Below are 19,478 nucleotides of genomic sequence, written 5' to 3'. Positions count from 1 at the left end.
TTATATTTCTAAGAAATTTTCCTAGAACATCTCCATATGATCATGTTGTGAGTGGGAAACACCAACCTTTGCTATTCTTTTTTTAAAAAAATGTATATTACTATACAACCATACTGAAGTAATGTATAGCCTTTTCTAGAATCATGCATTCCAACTTTTTTTTTAAGGGAAGATTTCATCACAATTGACTTCAAACTTTAGGAGAAATCATTGACATAAGTCAATAGTATGCATAGTATGCAAATTTACTGAAATAGATTCAAAGTATTTTTCATAAACTTTTATTGATGTTTTCCCAGTTGTTGCAATAGTTGTATTTTGAAATCGACTCAATGTAAAAGTTAAATCCTTTATATTAAACCCTGGAGTGCTTTTCTAGGTTAAATAGATTATTTAATCCAGAGCCTATAGCAAGGTCTCCAGAAGATAATTCTCACTGCAATTTAGCCTTTTCATCACTTAAGAGGGTAGGTAACAATTACAGTGGTGTTTGAAAGCACTGGTGACTTTGCATCAAGAAAAATTACATTATCACGTCACATTATTGTTACTATTGAAGCTATACTCTGAAATATAAATTTATGCATATAATATTTTGAAATTATGGTAATTATTAAACCCATTATGAAATAATGTTCTATAAAGCATTGTGAAAAAATGAATCTTTGATAACTCTATTTCAATATATTAGATTTCCATTTTAAGGTTATATAGTTTACTTTATTCATTTAAATTTTCACTTGGCAGCAGAGTGCCAAAGTGGCCCAGTGCACAAAAGGTTTATGAGTCCGGCACTAAGGTCAACCATACTGAAGTAATGTGTAGCCATTTCTAGAATCATGCATTCTTCACACATAACCATATTGCTCCTGACAACATACATATGGATACGCTCATTCTACAACCAGTGGCTGTGATTAATGTGTGCATGGGAGCTCTTCTGGGAGTGACCTCTGTGACATACAACAGGCTTTTGAACACAGTTAACCAGGACAAGAGATAGTCCATGCTTAGAAAACATCACTTTTGCAGTAAATGAAATTAATTGGTCCATATGAGGTCCCAACCCAATGACCTTGATCTGATTAAAGCAGGATCAGTTCATATGCAGATCCTTCTGCACAGGACATTTTTTTCCCTCTATCCCTTTATTTTGTCTCTAGTCCACAAGCCATTATCTCATATCCTGGACATACGAATAATGCTATGGAAAGTAACAGAATTGATCACTTGTCCCCTTCCCTCAATAAACACACACAAACACAATGTATGAATGGTGAGGGGAAAGCAGAAAACATTCTAAAACATGAAAGAGGCTGATATTGTTACAGTCAGCTCATACTAGTATGGTTTTTTGTTTTGTTTTTACAGTCAGCACATACGTTGTTAATTTTTACTACCAGCTGGGAAGCCAAAAACAAAACAAAACACACAAACGTATTGTTTTCATGATGAAAACAAGTGAGTCAATAAAACAGAAATAAAAGTCAAATTAGACGAAAAGAATCTAATCCCCCTTATCTTTAAAAACACCATATGAAAGCTCTGCCTGTTACTGCCCTAACATCAGTTTGTTGTTAATATGACTAATATTTTTGGTTTGCTACACATGGTTTGTCCTGTGTTAGGTGTTTCAGAGGTGCTTGTCAGATATCTGTCGCCAAAGTCCACAGTCTTAATTAACCTCTATGCTATTTTGCCTCTAAATGTGAAAACATACTTTTGTTATGATGGAGAAGCAAACAGTTGGTTTTATGTTCAAGGCCCCACTGTCTGTAAGTAAATGAAAGACGAGGGCCCAGACACAGGTGTCCTGATTCATGACACCTATACAGGGAAATTCACCACATGTTTCTCTAATTCAGAGAATATAAATGAATATCCAAATGTAAGATGATGGGAGAGATTAGTGGTAGGAAAAATATTAATAACATAGATACTCCAGATAGAATTACAGTTTAAATATGGCACTTAAAACAAGTTAATATTATTATACTTTGCTCTTTAATGGCCCCATGCATCAAATCTTTCAGCCAATACTCTTCTTTGATGTAATATAAATAGGAATTCATAAAAATCTAACTTAATTTGTTCTACTGTAACCACGAGTGTGTGAGATAAGTATAAAAAAGCAGGTCAAGTGAAACAAGGTGGTATTTTAAAAAATAATTTCATCCTATAATGTTATTTATATCTATAAAGTCTGCAGTTACAAGTTAAATATATTTAAAAGCCAGCTTTTGTTTGGAGAATTTCTGGGCATGAGTCCCATTTTCAGTAAAATAAGACCAAAGTGAAACTTAAGCCAAACAAGCAGAAGAATAAAAATTACACTACCTAGTTACTTTGGAAGGAAAACATTGAAAGAGACAAACCATTCCATTTTCAATATTAAAACAACAAGTAATAATAATCTCTTAGCTCAAGAGGACAGAATACAGAATAACTTTTTTCCTGCGGCTTGGCGAGCAACTTAAATTCCACAATCTCTAATATGAGGTCTGTCAAGTAGATATAATAATTTGGGGGGAGGAAGGAAAGAGGAAATGAGACAGATCAAGATATTTAAGTAAGTTCTAGGAAAAAATAAAGAAATCACTGTTTCCTAGAAAGTCAGGGGTTTTATTTATTGTGCACTTAAAGTGCCCACTTTTTTCAACTCATTTTGTCTATACTCACGCTTCACAATTTTTTCTAAGTCAACTTCAGTCAGGCTTTCGCCTGCACCACTCAAACACAGCTTTTCTTGTCAAAATCACCAGTGATTCCTACATTGCTAAAGTAATATTTACTTTCAAACGTTATCTTACTTGGCCTGCATATAAAACTTGATTCACTAGGCTTTCATGACAACTTTTTCTCTTGCTTTTCTTTCTACATTATTATGTATTTCTTTTCATTTTCAAGTGCTGGATTCTACTCTTTCTTTCCAAATTCTTAAAGTCAGGTCTGGGTAGTCTTCTCTTCTCATGGCCTTAAAAATGTTAGTAACACGACTCCCAATATACATCTCCAGCCTGAACCTCTCCTCGAAACTCCAGAATCTATATCCAACTGAGTACATAGCAACTCTGCCTAGATACCTAATAAACATTTCAAAGGTAACCTCTGTGAAAATGAAGTTCTCATCTTCCCCATCACAAACCTGCTCCAGTCTTCCCACTTGATAGCAGCTCTATTCTTTCACACTTGCTCAAGCCAAGAACCTGGAGGTCACCTGCACTCCTTGCTTCTTTTCATAACTCACATGTAATCAAGAAAGACTTCTTATTGACGATAACTTTGAAATATAGGCAGGATCTCACTGCTCACCCCTTCCACCGTCACCATCTTGATCTCACCTATTATCATTTTCACCTGGATCACTTGAATTGCTCTGTCAGCTTCCAACCGTGCCTGTAGCCTGTTCCCTGATTGCAATTTAGTGTTTTGGTTACATAATAACCAGGTGATTTCAGTTATTTCATTAAAACCCTTCAATAATTTTCAACTTGTCTCAGGCCCTAGGGCTCTGATCTATTACTTCTTTTATCATATGCCTCTTCACAGTCAATATTCTCTGTCCTCTTCCTGGACACCACATCCCTTGCTATCAGTAAAGCTTTCCACACACAAAGAATGAAATGTCTCAAGGTTGCCTTTCCTAGCTAATAGCAGGCTGCTTATCTGACTGAAATAGTGGCAAGTCTACCCAGCTACCCAGGGTTCATAGAGATCCCTTAACCCTTTATTTGTAATTCAAAATTTAACTCTCAAGTAGAAATAAAATATTTGGTTTGGAGAATTTGACTGGGTGACTAAATTTACAATTCCATTTTGTCTTTTTTTTTTTAAATTGATTTCAGAGAAAGGAAGGAAGAGGGAGAGAGAGGTAGGAACATCAATGATGAAAGAATCATTGGTCGGCTGCCTCCTGCACGTTCCCTACTGGGAATCAAGCCCGCAATCCACTCATGTGCCCCTGACCAGAATCAAACCAGGGACCCTTTAGTCTGCAGACCAACGCTCTATCCACTGAGCCAAACTGGCCAGGGCCATTTTGACTTTTTGATTAGAAATTACATTCACTTAACATTCTTCCCTAATCACTTTAGATTTTTACAACATATTTAGTTAAGCTTTCTACCAACTTATTTAGTATACTGCACTGACATTATGATTAGTTCACAAATTTCAAACAGCCAGGCATTCAGACGTTTGCCTTGGATTCAAATGTGAATTACTTGGACTTTTACTTAAAAGCCAATGTTCATAAAAGTCAAAACATTTCCTTGAACAAAGACAATACATTGTTATTGAGTTCTTTCACTAGCAGAAAATACGTGGCTGTGGAACATATAACCTCCTAAGTTATTTTCAATAAAAAAATAAACAAACAAAAACAGTGGAGATGCTCTAACCAGTTTGGCTCAGTGGATAGAGCATCAGCCTGTGAACTCAAGGGTCCCAGGTTCGATTCCGGTCGAGGGCATGTACCTTGGTTGCAGGCACATCCCCAGTGGGGAGTGTGCAGGAGGCAGCTGATCGATGTTTCTCTCTCATCGATGTTTCTAACTCTCTATCCATCTCCCTTCCTCTCTGTAAAAAATCAATAATATATATATATTTTTTAAAGAAAACAGTGGAGAGTGCATAAAACTCTTAAGATTCTGATTTAAAACGTGATACTTTAATTCAGTTACTTAAAATATTTTCAAAACAGACAAGAATAATCTATAATGTTAGAATCTTGTAGTGGAGTTCTTACGTGTGTGTGAGCAACTGTGACTACGAGAGAGTGATGGTACATCAGGGATATTTGTAATAGATATTTTTTCCCCTATATCTGGGTGTTTTACTTATCTAGATGTATACTTTTCTGTATATAAGTAGTACTTCAATAAAAATGTTACCGAACATTGCTATATACTTGCTCCCCAAAAATGTGCAGAGAGGGTACCCCTCCATTTTTCTTTAGGGAGGTCTTGGGGAGAGATGGCTGTGGGAGAGATGGCTGTGGGATCTTTGCTGGATCAAAGATCATATTAATATTACTAATTAATTAATAATTATAAATAAGTGCTTTCATTATTTCTTGACCTTTCTTAATAAAGTTATACTTCCTTAAAACCTATATGGACTTTATTTATTTAAACTTGAATACTCTAAAAATTAAAGAATGTATAAAGAGTTTGACAGCTAGCCTATTTATGATAGTTACCAAAAATATGAGAACCTGTAAACTACACAATAATTTATCAGATAAAATAGAACAAATTTTTATGTGTATCATATAACTGACTTGTTTATAATGCCACAAATGCAGCAACAAAGTATACTCTTAGTTGGAAAGAAATACACTTTCTGGTTGACGAAAGAGAAAAAATATTGTCCCTATTCAGAATATAGACAACACACTCCCAAAAAGGATTTATGATAACAAAATAATATCGACATACTTCCCTAGAGAATATTTTAATAAAGTGAAGTATATTTTACTTTCACTTATAAGAATATGCCCATTCTGTTTATAATTCATTGCAATAAAAACATGAATCCTCAAAGCTCCAATATACCTTTAAATAATAAAAATATTTTTTTTTCTTTTCTTAGAGCAGTAACTGGCACTAAAATGATTAACACAATTTTGAATGATTTAAAAAATAAAAACTCAAGCAATTCAGGGAAAACCACAAATTCAAAAAACTGTCTATTCACACATACATCTGACTATTTGGCTAATGTTTTGAACATGAGAATCATCGTGGCTATAGATGGCAAGTCAGGCCAGAGACAAAATTATGGTAATGTCAAAATAGTAACTTTTTTTCTGGAATGCTTCCAATCATGTTTTATTCCCCTTATTTTGCCCTGCCTTATGCCTCCCCATCTAGCAAAGGCCTATGCTGGGTTGATCCCAATCCCATAGAGTTTTCTCAACTGAGGGGAAACCCACTCAAGCATCTTATGTGAATTGGCCAGCTGGAATAGTCCATCCTGGAATATTGTAATATCAGTAAATCATCATATCAAAAAATAGATCTTTAAGGAGGTTACTTTTCAGAGCCTGGAAGATAGAGTTTAATGTTTCTCCTTGTACCAGGCTGTTCTTGAGAAAAATCATAGTGAGTAGCCCTATTTAGCTTGAAAGCTTTTAGATATTCCCTTCTAATTTTAGTATTCTATGCAACAAGAAGAAGCTTATGAAGAAAGATTACTTGGCAAGACTCATGTAGGAGGGCTGAGATAGTGTATGTGTATGAAGGGGTGTGCTGTGGGGAGATAGGGCAAGGACTGCCCTGAACTGTTCATTGAACATTGTACAATACTGGTAGTTGGACTTGATGTTGCACTCTTACAATGACCTTTGCAGACAAGAAGGCTTTGGCAAAATCAAAGTACTGTGACGAGAATGAATATATTGCTATTCTTCTGCCAAGCATTTGCAGGTCACCTTGTGAGGAAGGAAAGAGTGTAAGTAAAATATTACCTCTGTGTGTCTTTTGTCAGCTTGCATTTTGAACAGTCACTGTATTCATTGGCTGTGTTCTCTTTCTGTTCTGACTAACCCAGCTGGGTAAGTAACAGCATAAGACAAGAGGACACCAAACCTTCTTTTTACTAATTTCCATAAGTGGCCTAACAGACATTGAATTCAACCTAGTACTTAAAATTTGTAGTAGACAACCAGGATGAAATAAAAGAATACAGTGTTCTTTTTGAAGAAACAAAAATAATGTTTTATGTGGCAATCTAACACATTTTAAACAAATAGAACATAAAACTAAAATAAAAGATGAATATTTAGCAAATGTATCAAATCTTTCAATGGATATTCAAAAGTGTGATTCATTCAGAGATCCATGGGAGGGTTGCTGTTTCATTACTAACTAGAGGCCTGGTGCACAAAAATTTGTGCACTCAGTGGGGGGGGGGGTCCCTCAGCCCGGCCTGTGCCCTCTTGCAGTCTGGGACCCCTTGGGGGATGACCACCTGCTGGCTTAGGCCCACTCCCCGGGGGATTGGGCCTAAGCTGGCAATCAGACATCCCTCAGGCAGCCCGGGAGCCCTTGGGAGATGTCCACTTGTCAGCGGGGAGAGGCCTAAGCTGCAGTTGGACATTCTTAGCACTGCTGAGGAGGCGGGAGTGGCTCCCACCACCACCGCTGTACTGGCAGCTGGCAGCCTGCCTTGTGGCTGAGCAGAGCTCCCCCTGTGGGAGCTCACTGACCACCAGGGGGAAGCTCCTACATTGAGCTTCTGCCCCCTGGTGGTCAGTGTGTGTCATAGTGACCAGTCATTCCCAGTCTTTCTGCTGTTAGGGTCAGTTTGCATATTACCCTTTTACTATATAGGATATAGGCCTGGTGCATGGGTGGGGGCCGGCTGGTTTGCCCTGAAGGGTGTCCCGGATCAGGGTGGGGGTCCCGCTGGGGTGCCTGGCCAGCCTGGGTGAGGGGCTTATGGCTGTTTGCAGGCTGGTAAAGCGCCCCCCCCCAAGTGGAGACCCTTACCACATGGAAGTTTGGCCAGCCTGGGTGAGGGGCTGATGGCTGTTTTCAGGCTGGCAACACACCCTTTAGGGTGGGGGGGTCCCCACTGGGGTGCCTGGCCGGTCTGGGTGAGGGGCTGAGGGCCATTTTCAGGCTGGCCAAGCCACCCAGGCAACAGAAGCTCCCAGCTTTCCTTTCTTTCTTTCTTTTTCCTTTTTTTTTTATTCTGGGATTTATTTACCTTCTATAATTGAAACTTTGTGGCTTTGAGAGGAGCTCAGAGCCGGCCAGAGCAGGCAGGAGGGAAAGCCTCCTGCTCGTTCCAGCTCCTTGGCCACGGCCAGCTGAATGCAGGTATCTGGGGTTTATTTACCTTCTATAATTGGAACTTTGTTGCTTTGAGTGGAGCTCAGAGCCGGCCAGGGGGGGGCGGGGGGCGGGAGGAAAGCCTCCTGGTTATTCCAGCTTCATGGCCATGGCCGGCTTAAAGCAGGTATCTAGGGTTTATTTACCATCTATAATTGAAACTTTGTTGCTTTGAGTGGAGCTCAGAGCCAGCCACGGGAAGTTAGCTTCCTCCATCATTGGGGCAACCAAGCCTCCTGCTTGCTCCAGCTTTGTGGCTGCCAGCCGCCATCTTGGTTGGGTTAATTTGCATATAGTCGCTCTGATTGGCTGGTGGGCGTGGCTTAAGGCATAGCAAAGGTACGGTCAACTTGCATGTTTGTTTTTTATTAGTGTAGATAAGAACTAATGCCTGACATTTCTGTGGGGTAATTTTCTCTAAAATGTAGAGGACTTTCTCTCTTCCTCACCTTAGAGACCTTGTTATTGGGCAAAGGAAGTGAGCTTATTCTTTACTGTCCTGCTGAACTAAGATGTATGGTATATGTGTGCTTCATTCTTTCAACAGGTATCCTCAAGGACTGGGAGAGGGCATGACTAGAGGAGTTCCAGGATTATGAAAGTGTATCATCCACCGCATTTGCCTTGCTTCCTGTGCCTGGACAACATCAGCTCTGATAGTTTTTGCTTCTCCTAATCCTGGCTCGTTGAAGGCTCCTATTCAATCTTTCCCCAAGGGAGTCCATCCCTTTCTTTTCTCCCCTTTATTTCTCTCCTTTTTGATACACTGTCAATACTCACAGTACAGCAGAAAGAATCATAACTTACACTTCACAATCTTCTTAACAGAGTCAATGAGTGTTGGTAGGACTTTCATTTTCATGGGAGATGTCATCCTTTTTATTTTAGAAGGAATGATGGATGATCTGTGACCTGTCACTCTGTCTATCTGTCCCTGACACCCGTGATCGGTCAATTGATCAAGGTCTCTGTTGGAAATTCACGTAGGGGGCACATTGTCAAGTGACTTGAAGACAATATTCAGCTGCATGATCTGTTTTGGTTTACTTGTTTTAGCAATACTTAGTAGGCAATGTGGGGAGAGGGCAGGGTGCAAGGAAAGGGGACTTATGTTTGTGAGATGTGTGTGAGATGATGGCCATGAGGACGAGAACTAGAGAACTGCTGTGAGCATGGAGAGTTGGGAAGACCTTTGAGAATGAATTCCAGAGGCATCCAGACAGGATTTGAAAACTGACTGGATGGGGACATATGGAAGCAAATACCTAAGAGGCACTGGGAGCTCCAAGCTTGGTGAGTGAGTGGCTGATTATAATATTATTAATGGAAAGAAGGAAGCTTAACGTTTTAAAAGGATGTATGTAGTTTACTACATTCTTAATTTGACACAATTGTATAACACTAGGAGGAGTTATACAGCCAGTAATAGGAAATATGAATGCAGAATTCAGAAGGGAAGTAGGCCTGAAACTATAATTTCCATATCTGAGGTTTCCTTGAGAATAGAGCTTTCATACATCTATGTCTCCTCAACACCAAGCAAAATGTCAGGCACCTAATAAGCAATAAGAAAGGATTTGGCAAACTGAAACTAGCAAATGCCAAATGCTTTAAAATTGTTTCCACTGTGTCCTTGTGAGGTAATGTATAATTGAGATCATTATTCAAATGGAAGCTAAATGCTTTCTAGTGGCACCAGAGATTCACGTATGTGGTCAGGGGTTGCAGTAGCTGTTCTCTTAGGCCTCAATCATTCTCAGATGCTGCTGTCCTTTGACTCCCAAATTACTAAAGCAAAGTACCATGCAGAAAAACCTGCGCGTCACCACTAATATATAAGCTCACCAGTTTCAGTTCTGTGGCTCAGTTTCAATTGTGTGTCAAAAATATATCTTTTCTTTAGAAGAAAGGATACTGTATTAACATACACTCATACATAGCTTTAAACTGTGCTTTGATAAAGGTTTGGCACTTTTTCCAGAGATTGAATTTGTGAAGTTCAATGCATATTTATTGGGAATAGAGACACAGATGAAACTGTATCAAATACATATACTTTCAAATGTATGTATTGAAATATAATGTAGGCACAGGTACCCGATTCCAGCAGCTTTAAAAGCTTTACTTACCATAGAGGAAACCATTACAACATATACTGTTCATGCATAAAGGTAGGAGCTTGAGCCACAATGTGAAGAAAAATATTACAATCTTCCCTCTTATAAAAGTCAGGCTAAAATAAACAGGCTAATTGAAGCTCAAAGGCCTCCGTAGGGACATGCAGAATGCAAGGAGGGGCTTCCAACCAGGGGACCTGCCTTTGGAGAAGTGTCGTCTCAGCATCTAAAGCTTCAATGAAGCGTCAGTGTGAATGAGACTGTTGATGAAGGAAGGGAGGACTAATGCAGGAAGAGAGACAACATCTGTAACTACATGGAGCTTGGAAAGAGCATGGTGAGTTTAGGGCACTGCAAGTGGTCTCCTATGGCTGGAACAGCAAGTGGTAGCTGATGCTTAACGTGCCCATGACGTGGAAGGAAAAGAAGTTGAAGGTTAGCCTGATAGAGTAGGACAATGAGTCACAACATGTAAATCAGAGAGACCATGATACAATGATGGCTGTGATATCATTGTGACCCTTACTGTTAGTTGTTTATCAGAGTGATGTAGATTAAAAAAACAATTATGTTTGAGCAACTAAAAGGCAGTGAATTATTAATAATTTATCCATTTAATCTTTGTATTAGATGCCTAGAGTATTAACTAATCAAATTTTTTAAAGAAATGGTGCATTTATGATAATGGAGGTGAATTTTCTGGACTTTGTTATCAACACTTCATGCATGAACTAATTCATTATAACTAGAATCTAAAATGGGATTTCATATTTCTATATCATAGATGCTTTTTTAAATAACTATGATGATCACATCACATTTCATCCAAACTGGGGCATTTTTGAGAGTGAAAGAGGTATTCTGAATAATTATACAAGAACAAAAGGAATAAATATGAATTGTACTGGGCAAACCAAATGTAAAATTCTTATTTAATATACGTATTTAATTTCAAAGTATGATTAAGTGATTATTATTATTTAAAATTTGGAATAGATTTGATCTGGAACATTTTTTCCTCTTTTATCTGACATGTGTTAATCCTTTAATAATCTAAAGTTGGAGAATGACTCCATTTTGTCCTTTTAGTTTCACCTTTACACTTTATTCGTCAGAATACTGAATAAATCACTTGAAGAAAGAGATAAAATGAAGATGATAAATCTCTAATTCATGACATTCACCAGGAGTTAAATGAACATATAGCTTTTCAAAGAAGAATTATTCTTCAAAGTCCAGGGGAAGATATTTCATTTTACTTTAGCTTCCAATACAGAAATTGGGATCAAATCCAATAAAAACTTTGATGACCAGTAAAAAAATGAAGCATTATGAAAATAAGGACAACGGAAGGAGGTGATAGCCTTGCTATGGAAGAGAGCTCCGGATTGTAACAGGTCAATGGACCTCTGCACAAAGCCACAGTATTCAGCTATTATTCACACAGGTACCACACTGTGATTCTTACAGATTGATACCTTTGCTCATTATCCTCTTGACTGCACACAAAAAAACAATAAATTTAACCTAATAATGTCTGGAAAAACTTCCACTAAAAATATAAAGTATTATTTACAAAATAATTTAAAAAAACCCTGTATTTTATTCTAATTGTTTTTTGTTTCTAATAATTGATGGGTTTTACTGTAAACAACACACTAGGGCAACTGACTTTGAGAATAAAGAAAAATAATGGATTTCAGGTTTCAAAAGAGGGATTTGGAAACAATGCTTTGTCAAGTTTCTTAGTTCCCACAGAAAGCTGCACCGCAGGTCTGAGGGTAGGTAGACAGTAGACAATGGATACACATTTTTTAGTTTTCTACAGTCCTATGATTTTAAAAAATGTGGTCAATGCAAGGAGATGAACTATCTCATGCATGACCATTATACATAAGAGGTAAGAGGAGTCTTTCTTTATTAAATGACTCCTAAACCCCTACTGAATTAAATCCAAGGAAATTGCAGTGGCACATAAGGCCCTCCCTGTGGTCTGGCGCTATCCCTCATTTCCCTGTTAACTGCTTGTAGCCAGCTACATCATGCCTCCAAGCTTTTACTTCTGCTCTTCCTTATGTTCAAACATATTTCCTACCTTCTATTCATTGGCCAAACACTTGCGATACAGCAAAATTTAGCTTGGGGTAATTACTAGAAAAATCTTCCCCAAGTCTGTCCTCAGATTCATTTAAATGTACCTATTCTCTGCTTCATCAGCCCTTAGGTGTCTTTCTGTTAGCAGTTGATATGTTTGCTATATTTGATTTATTGGGTTATATGACACTTTCCATTCTAGACTATAATATTTTTTTTTAAGGACAAAGGACCACTAAGTAAACAAAAGATCTGGTATGTAAAAGATAATGAGGTCCTAACAAAACATGTTCAAATTAGATATAAAATTAAGTGTGTGTCTACGTATAATTGTTGTCCTTTCACTGACAGATAGTTAAGCCAGACAACCATTTCTTAGCAACTGCATCTTGATAAAGCAAAAAAGGTACACTGTTAGCTTAGATAAACCTAAATTTGAATCTCAATTCTGCTGCTTCTTAGTGATGTACTCTGAGCCAATCACTTCCTCTCTCTGATCTTTAGTTTCCACATTTGCACTGATTAGCATACTACTAAGGTTGTGACTACAATTCAATGAAAATCGTACATAAATGCTCAGTAAGCTTCCTTATAGTACTTCCTTTTCCTTTACCAATTTTAAATTTTAAAAATTCCATAAGGCTGCATATCTATCATGTTTTTTTAAAATACATTTTATTGATTTTTTACAGAGAGGAAGGGAGAGGGATAGAGAGTTAGCAACATCGATGAGAGAGAAACATCGATCAGCTGACTCCTGCACACTCCCTACTGGGTATATGCCTGAAACCAAGGTATATGCCCTTGGCCAGAATCGATCCTGGGACGCTTAAGACAGCAGGCTGAGGCTCTATCCACTGAGCCAAACCGGTTAGGGCAGTCTATCATGTTTTATATGTATAGATAAGAAAAAGCTATATAACACACAGTAGACTTCCTCTATTTCATTTCTTATGTCTGTTCTATTACTTAGAATGCCCTTCTCTCAGCCCATTTCTACTTGGTAAATATCTTCCTTCACTGACCCGCTCAAATGTTACATTAACAAAGCCTATCAGAATTAATTGACAGATCATCTGCATGTTCACAGTACCTTCAAATGATTTTATCATGAAAAATGAAATGTTATTATGTCAAAATTATAATGCCAAATGGATTTCCCTCATTGAAATTTTTTTTCAGTCTAGGATCATCTATCAAAATTTTAAATAGTGAGATATATTAAAAGAATTCCTAGACAACTGAGATTTTTAAAAAAATATATTTTATTGATTTTTTACAGAGAGGAAGGGAGAGGAATAATTAGAAAAATCGATGAGTGAGAAACATTGATCAGCTGCCTCCTGCACAACCCCTACTGGGGATGTGCCTGTAACCAAAGGACATGCCCTTGACCGGGACTGAACCTAGGACCCTTAATCTGCAGGACAAACCGGTTAGGGCATGAGGTCCTTTTTTTTAATGCTAGAAAAAATGTCATATAAAAATAATATTTTTGCCCAGCTGGTGTGGCTCAGTGGTTGAGCATCGACCTATGAACCAGAAGGTCACAGTTCGATTCCTGGTCAGGGCACATGCCTGGGTTATGGGCTCAGTCCCAGTGTGGAGTGTGCAGGAGGCAGACAGTTAATGATTCTCTCTCATCATAGATGTTTCTATTTCTCTCTCCCTCTCCCTTCCTCTCTGAAATCAATAAAAATATATATGTAAAATAATAATAATAATATTTTAATAAAATAAAATATAAATCCATGCACATTTTAAATATATTCATTGGTTAAGTTTCATGAATAAAAATTAACTCCTTTTAGTAAAAAAAAAGTTAAAGATGTAATAAAGGGCAGCATGTAGAATTATATACATTTGGCCAAAGCATTTATTACATATAAAAAAATTCAGTATTTGAATCGCACTGTAATATAAAAAGTTAAAGAAAAGCAACAATGGATTAAAACTGCTGTACTTTACTGTTTAAATAAAAAATTGGTTAACTGCTATCCGAATTCATTTTAATTTTTATAACATTAAAGTGCCTGCAGTAGCCTCTACAGGTTTTTTTTTTTATTAGCAATTTATAAACACAAGGAAATAAGAAATTAATTTACCTTAATAACCAAATCGAATTTCTGGTGAAAGTCTCTGTTTACTGGCTCCAGGAGACTGAGTTCTGCAGTCCTGGGATGCATATGGAAAAATCGCGGGTAATCCTCAGGAGTCCCTGAAAGACATTGGGGTTCAGCACATAATGGAGAACAACCAGTAATATGTTTATCTGCTATATCTACTTCCCTTCATTAACGGAGGAACAAAATCATAATTCCATTAGTAAATTAAGTTTCAAAATTATGCAGTCTAGGGAAAGCAGATGCAAATGTGGTATATAATTAATTAGTTTATGAGCAAGAGGATGAAAAATATGTTATGTTTGGCTGATTTTCCAAATATCCTTTATTAAGAGGGCTCTTTAATTATTTGAAACGTCATCACATAAAAAGAGATATTAAGTGTCTAGAGAGCAAATTTTGAATTCTAAAATTGTATTTTAATGGTGCATAAGTCTTAATTATAGCTTGCATGGGTCTTTCAACATATCTTGTAACAAAAAATGACTGGTAATTTCTACCAAATAGCAAGATGCATGGAAATTCAAATCAGCATATTCTGTTCCAGCTGGCCAAATTTTTTTAAAGATAAGAATCAAGCTAACTACATCAATTATATACAAAATATTTTAGCCCAGCTGGCATGGCTTAGTGATTAAACATTGACCTATGAACCAGGAGGTCACAGATTCCAGGCCAGGGCACATTTCAGAGTGCGGGGAGGGGTGGATCCCCAGTTGGGGAAGGCATGCAGGAGGCAGCCAATCAATGACTCTCTCTCATCATTGATGTTTCTATCTCTCTCTTCCTCTCCCTTCCTTTCTGAAATCAATAAAAATATATTTTAAAAATATTTTAAATACTACATAAAATATGTTCATGATACTTTTAATGTCTAGAGATGATATTTCTTCAATGTAGATATTTTAATGAGTTGAAATACATTTCTTCTTACAGAAATGTCCTTCAATTGTATTAGCTACCTTTGTATACTGCAACATTATTATAATATTTTTCCCAACTTGAAGAAAAAGTAAACATTAAATCATAGAACTGTAGAGTATATGAATTTGGCGAAACAATAATCATGAGAATAAAATAAGATGGCTTCCAATTATTGAAGCCTACTCTGAGGTATATGCTTTATGGAAGTAATCACTAATAACTCTGTAAATCATTTTCATTTGCAGTGGAGGACTAGGGAGCTTTGAGATATTAAATAACTTGTCCAAAGTCAAAGAGACAATGTAATATAGAACTTGCATCAATCCAGTTTGCCAGAATCCAAACATATGCAAAAATGAGTTAATTGCTACCAGTCCTTTGCTTCAACTCTGAGATAAGAAAAGAAATTCTCTTTTGCTTCAACTCTGAGATAAGAAATTTTCATTTGCTTCAACTATGAGATAAGAAAAGAAATTCTGAAACAAGCAAACAAAAATAGAAGAAAAAAATTATACCAGTAAAATAGACTTGAAAATTTAGAATAAGTCAAAATTGTGCATGAAAATTCAGCATGTGATAATAGAGTCACTTTAAAACAGTATGAAAAATTTAATGAGAGCTTTCATCTAATAGGAGAGCCATACAGAAAATGACAAAAATCACATCATTCTTCATACACAATACTAGAGTAAACTCTAGATGGAGAAGGCATTCATGCATAATGAACAATGAAACAATACAAGTGCTAGTAATAGATAAAAACATGAACTCTATTCTCAAATGAGAGTGGGGTTATCTTTTCTATGACTCAAAATACAAAAGCAGTAAGTGAAAAGAGATAATTTTGATAACATTACCAAATTACATGGTAAGACAAAATAAACAAAGTAAAACCACCACAGGTGACAAAGTAGGGGAGATTATTGTAATTTACATCAGAGGCAAAAGGTTTATATCCCTAATGTATTAACATTCAGAAATTAGTAAAGAAAAATATCAATAATAAATTTAAAACAGGTTTGGGATAGACAACGAGCAGATAGATTAAGGCAAATGACTCTTGACCATAAACCAAGATGTTCATTTATATACATAAGAATAAAAAAATGAAATTAAAGCCACACTGAAATTCCTTTCTTACTGTTAGATTAGCAATGTTCCATGCTGGATACCACATTCTATTGGTGAGTCTTTGAGAAAACATGAACTTTTAGACATTTCTGGTGTTGGTAAAAGGGTATGAGAAAACCTGTGATAGAGAATTTGGCATAATCTACCAAAATCACAATAGTACTGAAGGATGCTGGGAAAATGGCAGTGAAAGAAAGACTAGGAATTCATCTCTTTACTTAGACAACAATTACATTGGTAGAATCTGTCTGATGTAACTATTTTGGAACTCTGAAGTCTATTGAAGTCCTGAACTTCTGTGAGCAGAAGCAGCAAACACTCATCATGGTATAGTTTTCTGCTATGTGGAGGGCTGGGTCCTTTTTCAAGGGCCTGGCTCCTACAAGCATGGTGCAAGCTGCTTCAGGAACATGTGTACAGTTTCCTGCCAAGAGGCTGAGGGATGGGGGTTGGCTAACTGTTACTGTGCTCAGATCTGTAATTGACGGAAATTAATTACAATTTACTGTCCAATCCTTCCCCAGGAAGTTTCAAGACTTCAATAGACTTCAGAGTTCCAAAGTAGTTACAATAAAAAATAAATAAACAAAAGTGACATTAAACAGCAAAACTTGGGGAAATTAGAGAATCTGATTTTTTAGAGTTATCACATTATCAGGTTCAAATGTGCAGTTTTCAATAACAATAATGAAAAATACAAGATGCACAAAGAAACAGAATGGCCCATTCAAGAAACAAATAAATTAACAGAAACTGCTCCTAAAAAACACCTGAAAAAATGACCTAAAAAAACCCTGAAAAAATGACTAGAGAAATACTTTAAATAAACTGTCTTAAAGTTACTCAAAGAACTAAAGGAAATGTAGAGAAAGTCAAGAAAATGATGTGTGAAAACAATGGAAATATCACTAGAAAGAAAGCCTACAAAAACTTATAAAGAAATTCTGGAATTGAAAAGTATAATAATTAAAATAAAAATTAATCAGAGAGGTTCAAAGATAGATTTGAGCAGGTAAAAAAAAAAAAGAAAAGAATAAAGATAGGGCATTGGCAATCATTGTGTCTGCGCAATAGAAATAAAGAAAGAAAAAAAAGTTTGAACAAAAGTCAACAGTGCCCAATATAACAGTGGGGAAGAGCATGAGATAAGAATAGAGCCACTGTTGTTTAATAATTATTCACCTTACTAAGTATAGATAAGTATTTTTACAGACCCTGGGAAACTGGAGGATGAAACAAGACTGTAAATAGATAAGGTACCTCAATAGGAGGTCACAGCAGATTTTCTAGGGTGAATGTCTGCCCTCCCCACATTGCCAGCATCACTGGATTAAACACTCATATATGATTCAACCCTGTGTCTGCTTAAATTGGCTCAAGTAGTGACAGGTGGCCTCAGACCCACTGTGTCAGGTTTGAAATAGGCCTGTAGAACATTATCAAGTAAACCAACATATACCTGTTGGAATCCTAGGAGGAGAAGAAAGAAAGGGGCAGAGAGACTATTTGAAGAAATAATGGCTGAAATTTTCACAGGTTTGATGAAAGACATAAATATAAATATCCAAGAAGCTCAATGAAATCCATGTAAGATGACTTCAAAGAGACTCACACCAAAACTTTATAATCAAACTCAAAAGAGAGACAAAAAGAGAATCCTGAAAGCAACTACAGAGAAGTGACTCATCACATACAAACTATCCCCAATAAGATTATCAGCATAATTTCTTATCAGAAAATTTGGAGGCCCTAAGGCAGTGAGTCAATATATTCAAAGTGCTAAAAAAATCTTTCAAAAATAATCCTATATCTAGCAAAACTCTCCTTCAAAAATATCAGAGAAATTAAGAGACTCCCAGATAAACTAAAGGACGTTCATAAGGACTAGGCCTACCCTTCAAGAAATGCTCAAAGGATTCTTGCAGGTTAAATGAAAGGAACTTGAAGCATAGGAAGAAATAAAGAACATGGTAAAGGTAGATACATGGGCAATTATAAAAGCCAGTATTATAGTAACAATGCTTTGTCATGTCACTTTGTGTTTTTTACATAATTTAAGAACTAATGCATTGAAAATAATTATTAGTGTATGTTTTCAGGCACACAATCTATAAATATATACACTGAGTGGCCAGATTATTATGACCACCCCATCAGTACAATGAAGTAATTAGTTATGCAAATAATAATAATAATAATAATAATAATAATAAAACCATGAGAGTATTTGCTTAGGAAGTTTTCAATATTCAGTATTTTTGGAAGTGTCAATGAAGTACTGATGGGGTGGTCATAATAATCTGGCTGGTTTTAATAATCTGGCCACTCAGTGTAATTTTGTTACATCAACTGAAAAGAGTAGAGATTGAATTTAAAAGACAAAAGTTGTTTTTTTTGTTTTTGTTTTTGTTTTGGTATATTACTAAGATTAAACTGGTATAAATTCAAGTTAGAGTGTTATAACTTTAGGATGTTATTGCAATCCCTATGGAAAAGACAAAGAAAATAGTTATAGGATATATGCAAAATGAAATAAGAAATGAATTTAAACATTGCACTACAAAAAATCAACAAAACAGAAGTTACACAGGAAGTGAAGGATGAAAAAGCTATAAGACATTAAAAACAAAGAGCAAAATGGCAAAGGCCCCTTTTTTCAGTAATTATTTTAAATGTAAAAGAAACAAACTCTATAATCAACACATAATTCATCTAAAATGTTGCTTCTTCCAGAACACCTCCAAAGCTTTGGGTTTTCTTCATCTAGTTCTCATCTTGATTTTAATCTTTGGGTTAAAAGTATTCCATTCCCCTGATAGTCAACTCCTTGGCTACCCCTTTCATATAACAGAACTTATGTCAATAATTTTAATCATGGCTTCCTCTATGCTTTAAAAGCACATTTTTTGTATTATATTATTCCTATGATAGATATTACCTCTAATTTCTTGTTATTTTCTCCCATTAGTTTTAGGTTTATTGTTTATTCTTTAAGCTATTCAGTTTCCTTTGTGCATTTTTGATAACTCTAATGGAAAACAATAAACTCCATTTCTCATAATTCCATGTTTTTTCATATCACCTTAAGTAAAAGTCCATTCCCTTTGCAAACTTACTTTTAAGCTATTCTTGACAAATAACAAACTCCATTTTCTTATGCAAAATATTGCCAACAATTCTATAATCCTCTCTCAAAAAAATCTCAAATTCTCTTTTACTTGTCTCTTAAGAAAACTAAATTACTATATAAG

At 36.1% G+C, this 19,478-nt stretch overlaps 1 protein-coding gene across 1 annotated transcript in view; it reads right to left on the bottom strand.

Moving 5' to 3' along the window:
- The window catches only part of PCDH15 (protocadherin related 15), a 1,196,276-nt gene that overhangs the window by 266,841 nt on the left and 909,957 nt on the right, over window positions 1-19,478 (bottom strand). Inside the window, exon 14 of the mRNA XM_081104785.1 lies at window positions 14,155-14,267. Coding sequence (XP_080960911.1) covers window positions 14,155-14,267 — 113 coding nt within the window. The remainder of the gene's footprint in view (window positions 1-14,154; window positions 14,268-19,478) is intronic.

Source organism: Myotis nattereri, assembly GCF_964212035.1.
Source record: "Myotis nattereri genome assembly, chromosome: 13".
NCBI classification, from domain to species: Eukaryota; Metazoa; Chordata; class Mammalia; order Chiroptera; family Vespertilionidae; genus Myotis; species Myotis nattereri.
Note: the sequence above shows the minus strand (reverse complement) of the source record. Positions and strands in the feature narration are given on the sequence as shown.